This window comes from Phoca vitulina, unplaced genomic scaffold, assembly GCF_004348235.1.
Source record: "Phoca vitulina isolate PV1807 unplaced genomic scaffold, GSC_HSeal_1.0 scaffold12, whole genome shotgun sequence".
In the NCBI taxonomy this organism is placed as follows: Eukaryota; Metazoa; Chordata; class Mammalia; order Carnivora; family Phocidae; genus Phoca; species Phoca vitulina.
Genome location: NW_022589715.1, coordinates 9,945,653 through 9,958,454, shown reverse-complemented (window position 1 = coordinate 9,958,454; position 12,802 = coordinate 9,945,653). Strand labels below are relative to the sequence as shown.

At 41.4% G+C, this 12,802-nt stretch overlaps 1 protein-coding gene across 1 annotated transcript in view; it reads right to left on the bottom strand.

Moving 5' to 3' along the window:
* The window catches only part of ACOXL (acyl-CoA oxidase like), a 342,867-nt gene that overhangs the window by 314,081 nt on the left and 15,984 nt on the right, over positions 1 to 12,802 (bottom strand). Inside the window, exon 2 of the mRNA XM_032410454.1 lies at positions 6,968 to 7,064. Coding sequence (XP_032266345.1) covers positions 6,968 to 7,064 — 97 coding nt within the window. The remainder of the gene's footprint in view (positions 1 to 6,967; positions 7,065 to 12,802) is intronic.

The window sequence follows — 12,802 nt, the reverse complement described above, 5'->3', positions numbered from 1 at the left end:
CCATATTATCATCATCCATTAACTTTGCCTGTTCTTTAATTTACATAAATTGAATCACACAGAATGTACCTTTTTGTGTCTGCCTTCTTTCATGTAAATAAGGCATCCCTGTTGATTTGTGTGTCCGCAGTTCTTTCTCATGACTCAGTAGTTTTCCATCTATGAATATTCCACAGTTTGTCCAAGCTCCTACTGATGAGCATTTGTGTTCTTTCCAGTGTGGGGTTATTATGAGTAAAGCTGATATACACATTCATGTAAAAGTTTTTTTGTGGACATATGTTTCCATTTCTCTTCTGTAAATTCCCAGGGGTGCAATTGCTGGGTTAAAGGGTAGGTTTGTGTTTAATATTGTAAGGAACCACCAAACAGTTTTTCAAATGGCTAGATCATTTTACACTGCTATCAACAATATAGAAGACTTCTGGTTTCTCTGCATCCTTGTCAGTCCTGTGCATCTACTCCATTTTTAGCTATTCTAGAGGGAGTGTTATGGTTTAAATATGCATCTCTCAGATGACTAAAGGTACTGAGCACATCTGTCTATGCTTATTGGCCATATATACTTCTATGAATTGTCTGTTCAGGTCCTTTGCCCATTTTTTAGATTGGGTTGTTTGTCCTTTTATCATTGAGCTCTAGGAATTCTTTATATATTCAGGGTACAAATTCTTCATACCTCAACACAATTTTTTTCAGATAACTGCACTGCAGATACTTTTTCCTAGTTTGTGGATTGCCCTTTTATTCTCTTAAACAATGTATTTTGATGAAAAACAGTTTTTGATTTTGATAAAGACCAATTTATCAGTTTTTTCTTTGACATGTTTAGCATTTTGGGGGTCTTCTCTAAGAAACCTCTGCCCATCCTAGAGTCAGAAGGACATTCCCCTTTGTTCTTCTACAAACTTTATAATTTTAGAACTTATGTTTAGGTATATAATACCTCTCAAATTATTTTTGTGTGTAGTATGAGATAGGGATCAAGGTTAACTTTTTTCTATATATTTATCTACTTGTTCCAGAACCATTCATTGAAAAGACTTTTCTTTTCCCATTGAGTTGCCTTGGCAACATTGTTAAAAAATCAATTGACCATATATGTATGGGTTTATTTCAGGACTCTCCACAATGTCCCATCCATCTATTTGTCTGTCCTTATGCCAATACTACATAATCTTGAGTAGCTTTATAATAAGTTTTGAAATCAAGTAGTGAAAGTCCTCCAAATACGTCCTTTTTCAGAATTGCTTTAACAATTCCAGGTCTTGTGCATTTCCATATATGTGTTTTTGAATCAACTTGTAAATTTTGATCAAGGCACGATGATATTTTAAAAATAAACATCATGCTGTGCTTCCCCTTCTCCTCCCCCACCCCACCACCATTGCGAAAACTCCCCAATGACTACAGTTACTTTTGCAAGAAAATCCAAACTTCTAACCATGGCCTCCACACCTATCTTTTCTTACTCTCTGCTGGTTCCTTATTCTCTGCCAATCCTCTGCTGGGGCCACATAGTAGGGCACCTGAGCAGAGTGCTGGGAGAAGTCTGTAACAAAGGCTAGATGTAGCCATTGTACTTCTGGTCTCCCCAGGGGCCTTGACCATGCCAGGAAAGCCCAATATCAGGAACAATGAAAGGTGACATTCCCATGGCTCTGTCTAAGGATATTTTTCTCCCTTTACAACATCACTGTAGTATTCTGACAGTTTGGGATTTTCCAAATTCTTGCCTTAAATTTAATACCTCTTCTCTTGGCAGCTCATGCTTCCTACCAAATTCCTAGGTACTTTGGAAATTTTTTTTGATTATTAGTGTAATCACATAACTTATCAATATTGACAGCATGTAATGATGAATGTATCATATTGATGGACAGCTTATTGCATGAGCTTACTTTTAGATAATGGAAAGTGCATTATTTTACATTAATTTTAATGTAAAAGGGTTTTCTACATATAAGATCATGTTATCTGTGAAGAGAGACAGTTTTACTTCTTCTCCAATTTACCATGTTTGATTATTTAAGTGTTTCCAATCATTTTATTATTCACCATGTTTGATTTTTATCGGCAGCATCGACAACCATCTGATGTACCATAAATTTACTTGTTCATTATTTTATTGTCTGCTCCCTCCCAGACTATAAGCTCCATAAAAACAGGTATGTTTTGCCTGCTTTGTTCACTGCCTCTTGAACAATGCCTGGCTCATCATAGGTGTTCAATAAATGGTTGTAAAATGAATGAATTGCCTCACCTGGCACGTAGAAGGGACTTAGCAAATTATAGCAAGTCATAATTATTGTTATTTTTAACCTAATATTTCACTGTAAGAATAACTAAGCCTCAAAATAAGAAGTTTTCATTAAACCAAATTGTTTACAGTGCAGTAAATAAAGAACACCAGGATTCCGGCTACCCTAGAGTCCATCCCTGCGTGGATCCCAACTCACTCCCTGGCATGCTCTTTCAAGTATTTCCTGTGGCCATCAGCTGCCAATCTACACAGAGGAACTTCTGTAAACAGGCCACTCAGTCCTGTCATCTCTGCTCAAATCCTCCACAGCATCCCTTGTGGCCAGGGCTGGCCTGGCCAGACTGCTGGCCAAGTGGCCAGGGTCCAAGTCCATAGAGCTGGAGCCGGGACAGGGACTCCTGCCAAAGGCAGCACACAAGACTGAGAGCCAGGGGCAGGCTGTCACAACCCACTAGGAAAAGCCTGGGTTCCAGTACAAACAGAAGCCAGAGGGCCAAGGGCAGAGCCAAGGCTAGGGTGTTAAAGCCAAGAGCTCAAAGTAGGTCAGGAACCAGTACTGGGATGGGGTGGGGGAGGTGTACTTGGTCATGGTCTGCAGGACCAATCAGGGCTGGCACTGGTTTGTGTGGGCAGCAGAGCAGGCCTAGGTGGAATGGGTGGTGTAAAGGGCTAGTGGCAGAGGAGACATCCTCACCTTCTTGGCATATTCTCTACTGAGCTCCTTCTCCACAACACACCCGTGGCTTCCATGTAACTTCCTGGGAAAGGCTGCTCCTTTTTTTAGGCGTTAATTAGGAATGCAATCATTCTCCCCATTCCCAAATGCCTTCTAAGGTGAGCTGACCTCAGAATCTTATTCCATTTTAGATATGATCACCCACCTGGTATTTCTTTAAATACAAAAACAAAAATCATCCCAAACTGAGACTAAAATTCTGATTGAAATAATAATTATAGTATAATAAATATAATATAAATGGAAAGCCATAGTATAATAAATATAAATATAAGTCTCCTGCCAGTTCCCTTTCAAGCTGATCTGAGAGTGGACTTTCTGAGAAAACAGTGGATGATTTAGATCAGTGGTTCTCAAATTTTATGGTCTCTGGACCTGCTTACATTCTTAAAAATTATCAGAGATTCCAAAGAGCTTTTGTTTATGCAGGCTATGTCCATAATTTACCACACTAGAAATTAAAACTGAGAATTTTTAAAATTTTATGTTAAAAATAACAATACTATACTGATTACATGTAAATAACATAATTCTTATGAAAAATAACCATAATTTCCAAACCCCCCAAAAAATCAGTGAGAAGAATGACACTGTTTTACATTTTACAAATTATTGTAGCATCTGGCTTAATGAAAGACAGCTAGACTCTCACATCTGCTTCCGCACTCCATCTGTTACCATATGTTATTTTGGTTGAAGTTTATGATGAAAATCTGGTGTCATGCACACATAGTTGGATACCTACTTTTCAGGTAGTACCTGAATGGGTCTTGGGTACCCCCAGGAGTCCTCAGACCATACCTTGAGAACCACTGGTTTAGATAATAATGATGCTGCCATGCCCAGCACTGCTGTGGATCGTGGGGATGAGGACAAGCAGAGTTCAGAGTGAGAGAGAAGATGATGGGGGCGGGGGGTGAGGGTCAGTCATAGAATGGGTGCTTCATTATTCAAATATCTGCCCCCACTCCTCAGTCCTGTTGGCCAGGAACAGCCTGATCCCAAATGTCTTCCTCCTGGGGAAAGCAAATGTTGGGATGGAGCATTCCTATAAGTCAGCCCAGAACCATGATTGCCAGAGACCAAATGCTGAATGGGAACAATTCAGGGTAGACAGTACAGAATACCAGGAAAGAAGGATAGTGGAGAGCAGTATTCAAGCCAAGACAGGACACACACTGGATCACCTGGGAAATTTAAATGCTGATTTGATTGGCCTGAGCCAAAGCCCAATAGCAGGAGTTTGGAAAATTCTCCAGGGAATTCCAGTGTGCAGCCAGGGGCAAGAACCACCAGATTGAAGTGGACTCAGCAGAACCAGCTGGGTTTAAATCTGTGTTCCACTAGTTATATATACAATTTACTAGCTGTATAGCCCCGGGCCAATTACTGGTCTTCAATTTACCCATCTGTAAATGGGAATACCATTCTGGATGTTGTGGATATTAAATGAGATCATCCATTAGCGCTGTGACTGGCCTAAGATAGGTACTCCGTAAGTCTGAGCTGTTATCATTGGTTATGGTGATTTGGGTGCAGGGGATCAGCCTCTGTTGGCTCCAGTCTCAGCGCTGCCATAGAGTAGATCTCCCACCTGGGTCCTCTGTCTCCCCATCTCTGGAAATACAGGGAGTCAGTGACTTCCCCCACCCCCCTGCAGGATTTCCGCAAGGGAAGGAGAGGACAGTTGGCTGAAGGGCACAAATGTGATATCACTGGAAACAGGTGCAGAAAAAGTCCGCAAGATGCAATGATGTTATTCACACTGCGTGTGTGCGCACACACATGTGTATACTCTATAGTCAGACTCAGATATTGTTTTTTTCATTTTGAAATTGTTAGAACATCTCAAATCTACTGCAGATGGCAGAGGGGAAAACGCAGAGTGGAACTATTTTAATGGCTTATTCTTGGCCCGTGGACTGTCCATAGAGACCTGGAACGAATGAGGCTCACTCCTCATTTGTCCTCGAGAACATCATCATTACACATTACACAGAGCGTTCTGCCTTGGAGTTCATTGGATCATCCACAAAAGCTAACAGCAACACGAAATGGGGGCCAGGGAAGGATGGAAAGACCTGGAACGCTCTCTGAGCAGGCAGTACAGCCATGACTCAATATTTTTATTAAGAGGCAGAATGAATCATGTAACACTTCTTCTAGAATTACTGGATGTGGACAGCCTCTCCAGCTGTTTACAGGGTGGAATTTGAGAGCCTTCAAACACAGATGTGCTGCTGAGTTTCACGACATCCACCCGAAGAGATGAGCCGGCCGCACTGACGACCGACTCATTTAATTTCCTTCAGGTTCATTGGCTTTTGTGAATTCACACAGAGAGAAGCGCCAGATAGGCTGAAGTAACTCGCAGAAATGAACTGGAGGGATTGTCTAGGGCCAATCCTGTGGCTGCTGCAGGAACTATACTTAATCACCCAAGACGGGGTCACCCGGGCTGCCTAAGACCACGAAGGGAGCCACAAATATAGGAAGATAATTGGATCCAGGGACCAACAGCTTCATCAGGAGCAAGATTACACAGGCTAATCCTTCAGACTCAGGGGGATAAGCAGCAATTAGTAAACTTCACTAAAGGATCAACCCTCATCCGGGTCTTGAATATTGACACTAAGTTAAGCCATGGGACATACTGAACTGATTAAGACCAGGAGACTGACCACATGTCAAGATTTCACCTTCCAACCAGCCCCATGCCAGATGTACTGGAGGCCAGACTCTCATAAAGTGGCTGAAACCAAAGAGGGTTGGGGTCTTTTGAGGGTTTTTTTTTTTTTTCTCTATTGGTTGTATTCACAGCTCAAAATGTTTGTTCCATTGAGAGGTGGTTTACTGGCTTGAAATCCACTTTGCCAAACTGCTTGGTATGAAATGATTTTTCGGGCTTGGCAAGTACCCTTCCCTACATGATGTGGGTGTTTTCCTTCCTTCCTCTCCATCTAAGTGTGCCCTTGTCACCTTGGAGGTGGCCGCAGTACTTCAACAGGAGGGACCAGAGCTCTGCCTTTTGACAAGAAGATGCTGAGGTCTGTCCTTGCCTCCTTGGGGCAGCCAACCAAAGGAGGGGTGACAGGGTAGAGATCTATTCTTGAACATGGACCTCAGGCCCCCCACTGGCTCTGATCTACATTCCACAGAGAACTAAGCCTTCAGTGGCCCCCTGAATGGGGAAGACCCCCACCACCTCAGTCCTCAGACTACCCCTCCACAAACTGCACTGGGCAAGAAGAGGGCTGGGCTCCACTCCTCAGCCATCTACAAGCTGAAGCTTCTCCCCAGTTCAAGCCCCTCTCCTAGGGCTCTCACCAGGAATTCTGTTTTGTTTCATTGTGTTTAATGTAAAGTGTTCAGTTTAAGGAAGCCATTAAGCTGAATGAAATGGAAATCGATTTAAATGTGGCTAAAATATATAGCTCCTAATGTTCGCATCATGAAGGAGTTCTCTAATCACATATTCTTTCTTTCCTTCTTTCTTTTTAATGAGGCTAAACTGACTAAAATAATTTAACTGAGTTTAGAATGCCAGTGTTCAGAAAAACAAGACTCCTACATTTTAGACACGTCTAAATGCTTTAAAAGCCTATAAAATTAGTTCATTACATTTCTCAGATATTTGAATTTTATGCCCCAAATTATATTTGTTTTGTGAACACGTATAGCATTACTTCTACTGATTCCCCTATCACCTAGCCTGTGATCTTGGGAGACGTGAATGTGTGGGCCAAGGGAAGAAGATCAATTAGGTTATCGGGGAGTGGGGCAGAAAAAAGGGGCTGAAGAAGGCATTCCCCCATACTGATGACAGTTTTCCCTGGGACAAAATAAACATGCTCCCACAAGTCACAAAAACAAACAAAACAAAAATAAAATCTTTTTCTTTCTCTCTCTGTCTCTCTCTCTCTCACTCACTCATACACACATCACAGCAAAGTAACATTTAAACTTACCTGTTCCTGAATCGCACGTTTTAACAGAGGTAGCCCCATGATAAACTTCACTCTCTGAAAGGTCAAAGCTCTCATTTCATCCAGACTTAAATCATACCTGCGAAGAACAAATACAAAATGGGTGTTAAAACATTGATTTGGTGACTCTGAGTAGAGCCTTTGGACCAAGGTATCTGATAGAACAGACAGCTTTGTTAGTCTCTTTACAGCTCTTGTTTGATACTGTGTGTCAAAGAAGGCTTACTTTGTGTGTAACGCAGACCCTGTGTTCAATACAGTGGGGTCAAAATGGAAGGAAAGAAGGAAGGGATTTCCTAACAGGGTGACCTTAAAACAGAACTCCAACATCCCCTCTGCAGGGACAAAAGATTTTCATGTTTCTGAGATGACTCAAGAACAGCATTTGGGAAGATGGGAGAGATGGACTGATCTGTGTGGTACAAGGGGTGGTCTGTAGTGGCCACGAGGACTGTCACCTAGAGTTTCCCTCAAGAGAACCCACCAACAACCTCCAGCTGCCATACCTTGGAATTAATTGTGGCACTCACCCCAGGCGACTTTCCTCTAGGGCTGCTCCCAGCTGGTGATTGAGTAGGGCAAGCTTCTCAATTAGGGCCATTACTGCCCAGTAGGCAACTTATACCAGGAGACCCAGCACCCCCCCCAACTGGCCCACTGAGGCTTTCTTAATACCCCACTGTGCCCTTTCTGCTCTCTCATTTCACAGAGTCAGACATGCCTACACACATTCCGAAGCTTCTCCCCCCTCCCCCAGCTCCTTCCCATCATCCTTCACAGATTCAAGTGCTCCGCTCCCCCCTACCCCATAAGCCATTTGCTCATCTAGTCCCATCCTGGTGTCTGTTTCTCAATGAACTTAAACTGACACAGGAGGGGAGTTTACACTCTGCCACTTAAAATGCTTAAATGCAAAGCATAGCCTGAGCCTGGAAGAAACCTCACCCAGGTTTGATACCTGGCTCTGTCACTAACTGTGTGACCAACATCAAGTGACCTGGCCTCCCAGTACCTCTGTCCTCTAGATGGGACTGATAATTGCACATAACTCAGAGGATTGTCACCTCAAGTGCTTATCCCAGTGCTTGCGTGTATATAGTAAGTGCTCAATATTATTAATCTGCCTTCATACGCTTCTTCACCCCTCCTCCTCCTCCTCAAGGGCAGGAACTGTGTTAGATCCATATTTACAGTCTCAGCACCAACCCAAGGCCTGGCCACAGTACACCACATTAAATGATGGTTGAACTTAAATTTCTTTGTTTCCTATAGTTTCATGACTAGATCCTGGAGACTGTGTTCTCAGATATATCCGAAAAAGCATGCCAACCACACATACTATCCCTGTGTAAAGTTCATTCCCAACAAGAAATACAAACTGCATGGGTGTAGGGTGCAAGTCTTGAACTGTGTAGCCCCTCAGGACCAGCACAATGTCTCACTTTAAACATTTTTCCTAAATAACCTGCTGGCCAATTGCCCCAGACCAAACAAGAACCAATTAGACCATCTTGGCTTTCTCTCATCCATTCAGTTGGCAGGTAACAAAAATCCAAGGGGACCCACCATTCATCATGGAATGTAAAAAAAAAAAAAAAAAAAACCCACCCCCAACCCCCCAAAAAAGAAAGGACACAGAAACCCCCTAACAGAAGAATCTTGCTTTTTTTTTTTTTTTTGAGTCAGCTAGTAGACCTGATCTCAGAGCAACTAGTGGGGATTTCAGCATAAGCATTACTGCATAAAATCAGCATTTTTCCTAAGGAGAACAGAAAATAAACATTCTGGAGTGCCTGGGTGGCTCAGTCATTAAGCATCTGCCTTTGGCTCAGGTCATGATCCCAGGGTCCTGGGATCAAACCCCACATTGGGCTCCCTGCTCAGTGGAGAGTCTGCTTCTCCCTCTCCCTCTGTGTGCTCTCTCTCTTTCTCTCTCAAATAAATAAATAAGTCGTTAAAAAAAAAAAAAGAAAGAACATAAACATTCTATTGTCAATGAAACTAGGAGTCAGGAAAACTCTCCAGATACTAACATAGAAGTAAAACGTGTCTGAGTTGATGCAGGATTTGGGCAGGAGGAAGTGGCGAGTAACACAACGCAAGTAACCACAGAAAGAGATCTCACACTGCACAAGGGCCAAATGGTGGCAACTCTCAAAAAATGCAGGTAAAAATTCACTTTCTAAATAAATGTAAGCTGTACACATTGAGAGGTAAAACTTGTAGCTCTGATCTAGAAAAGCAAGCAGGTAAGAAGGCTCGCTGGCCCCTGAGCTAAGTTCAGGGTCAGGGCAACATGCAGTCACATAGACAGGCCACGTTTGAAAGAAGCAGTCTATCTCTGTGGCAGCAGGGAAGGGAAAAGTTCCTATGTTGTGAAAACGGACTATCCTGGACCCCTATCTCAGCTTCTCCTGCTCCCCAACCCTGAAACCTCTTAGAAAAGCCAGACCAGAAATCATTCAATTATATTCAAATCATCCAATTATAAGTAATAAAAAGATACTAGCATAGAATTGATACAGTGATCTTATAAGAAAAATGGAGAAAAAGAGCAAGTCACTGGCAACTGGCAGTGTGGGTGTGCAGTAGGGTTCTGGGCATCAGTGAGTACGGGAGGTCTTCAGAGCATACAGGGTGCCGGGGAGCTTGCAAAATGCGGGCTCAGCTGAAGTCTAGCCTTAGCCTGATTCAGTGGGACACCCTGGAGTATAAATGGCACCATGGAGTGGTCCCATCCTGTCCTTCAGTCATGGGCAGAAAGCATAACCTCAGCCACTTCCTGGGAAGGTAACTCCCATACATCAAGGACAATTCCAAGGAAGTTCAGCTGTGAGTTGATACCAGTCAACACTGACAGCAGCTAGGAGATGAGTGTACAGGTTTGGTAGAGGAATCAGGGTAGGGTATTAACATTAACTGCTAAGCAGCTAACTAAAGCTAGAAAAAAAAAGAAAGGAGAAAAAAATAAATTATTGCAAGAAAAGTAGAAAATCAAAACAGAAAAAGTATAAGTAATAAATCTAAAATCTGGCTCTGAAAAAAATCACAAGAAGTGGTTGTTCAACATTGCTCTGGTGGTATTAGCCAATGCAATTCGACAAGGGAAAGCAATTAAGGAAATTGAAATTGGAAAGAAACAGGGAGAACTACATACAGATGATCCATGTGTTTCATTGATTGTATTAATGGCCCCTATGCTAGACCTCCCCTGATCCCTGCCCTTTGACCCTACAATTCTCATAAAGAGGCAGAGTATACTTCCCCACCACTTGAATCTGAGCTTGGCCACATGATTTGCTTTGGTCATTAAGATACTGGTAGATTTGAGGAAAGCAAAGGCTTAGAAAAGTGCTTATACACTTCCCTTCCTCTCTTACTCCTCTGCAATCCCACAGACATATGCTTGAGCTAATCTAAGAACATGCCTAGGCTAGTTTGCCATGTGGACAGAAGGTATAAAGTAAGAGACATGTGAGGAGAGCCCAGTTGTCTCAGCCAAGGCCATCCTAGATCAGCCTACCTCCAGGCAAGGCCCACACTGGAAGAGCCTGGTCAAGATCAAAACTGCCTATCCAACCCACAGCTGACTTCATGAATGAGCCAAGGTCAGAAGAACCTCTCAGCCCCCACAAACTCATGATCAATAATAAATGTGTATTGTTTTTGAACCACTATGTTTTGCATCATAGCTAATTGATACAATATGACTATGTACCTGGAACCCTCAAGACCACCAACTAAAATTACTGCAAACAAGAACAGCTTGGCAAGAAACACAGGTAATTAAAGTCAGTAGCTTTCATATGGTTATATAAACAGTTTGAAAATACACGGAAAAAAAGATTCCACTTGCCGAAGTTATAAAACAAAAGAAAAACATACTTAAGAACAAATTTTTAGATGTACTTATATGAATAAAACTGTAAAACACTCCTGAAGAACACACAAAAAGACTTGAACAAAAGAAATATGTACTGTGTGGGTTTTTTTAAAGATTTTATGTATTTGAGAGAGAAGGAGAGAGAGAGAGAATGGGGGAGAGGGGCAGCAGGAAAGAGAGAAGCAGACTCCCTGCTGAGCAGGGGAATCAAGAGACATTTCACACTACAAAACCAGACAGTAAAGCCTATGGGAATGCCATGAAGTGTGTTATACAGACAAGATTCTAAAACATAAGTTATTAGTTATTTCCTTCACATTTCCATTCCAGTAACTTTTCAATAGAATGGTTGTTATTCATCTACTTTAAAATTTTAATTCACATCTATTCTCATATTAAATTAAGCTTCCTGCTCATACGGATACCAAGCACCTCATAGGAGTCAAGTTTGAGTAATGATTTTATGTCAATCTGTGCAGAAAAAAGAAGACAGACTGCAAGATCAGGTGAGGACAGTGAATGCACAGATAATACACACACTGGCCAAGAACTGAGAAATTATTAAAAACTATAACATAAACAGAACTCAAGAAAACTGGGTTACTAATAAATAGTTCTCAACTATTAATACCCAAGTTAAAGAAATTCTGTATTCAAAATAGAAAAATGTGGATCAAGAGACATTAAAAAACATTTTCCAATAGAGACAAGTTAAGACATTTTAATTAGAGGTCTATCCCATTCCCCAGCCCACCCTCACTCCCAAAATGCACTACCAGAGATGAGTTTAATGTTACATGGGCAGAAATAGCACAACACTGCAAACATCTAAAAGATGAGGGATTGAGTAAAGTACGGTCTAGCCATACAGTGAGATTATTACATAAAAAGGAAAATCTGTCTATACGCCTATATAAGGAAATTGCCGAGATGTTTTAAATGAAAAGAAGCAAGATGCAAACAACTGAATATATTACTTTTACTGCTGTACTATATGTTAAAAAGGGGGGTGGGGAAGAAGACTACATATTTGCTTGCCTATATGTTGTTGCTATTTTTTTATTCTCTTAAGGGAAACACCAGAAACTACTAACAGTGTTTACCTTTTGTGTATGTGGGCGGAAGAGGGGGAAACTTGGCAAATGGGAAATAGTACTCTACCTTTTTATGTGTTCCGACTTTTGGATCATATTAAAAGACCTTTTAAAAAAAGACATTAAAAAAATTTTTTTTTTAGATATTTTCAATTGTACACTTAAAATGACCACTAGATGGCAATTGTTCTTCACTTGAATGGCAGCCACCAAGTACTGCAACAAAGAAATTAAAGCTGGATGAAGTCTTAGAACCTGCCTGAAAGCTTGAGCACCTGATTATCTTAATAAGAATGTGTAAATTCTTAACACCTTTCAATAAAAAAGTAACGATCTCTGCAATGGAAAAAGATCAGGATTTTAGGAACACCCCCCCACACAAGCTCTCCAAACCCCTACACAACATGAATATCTGCGTGTTTTCTGTCTTCAGATATCATCCTCCACGTTTAACAATTTTAATAGGCCACCTCAGATGTCATATTATATAACAATGGGGTATAAATCATAAACAATAATGCCTTTTTGTATTTTAACATATATAATTTCTCTGTCTTCTTGAATCTGTAAGATATGAAGATATGGTAAATATTCTCTATACCTCAGATTGCAGACAGAGGCCCTGTGGAATTAAGAGCCTTGGCCAGATCCTGGGTGGATGGTGTTAATGTCAAGATTAGGAGCTGGGGGACACCTTGAGGACAGTTGTGGGAGCCCAATTCTTCCCCTAGCAGCTCTGCCATCATCTGACTTATCTTTTAGTGTCCTGTGTAGAATTTAGCTTGAAAACAAAAACAAAAACAAAATGGTGCCATTACTAAGAACAAGCTTGAAAACCTC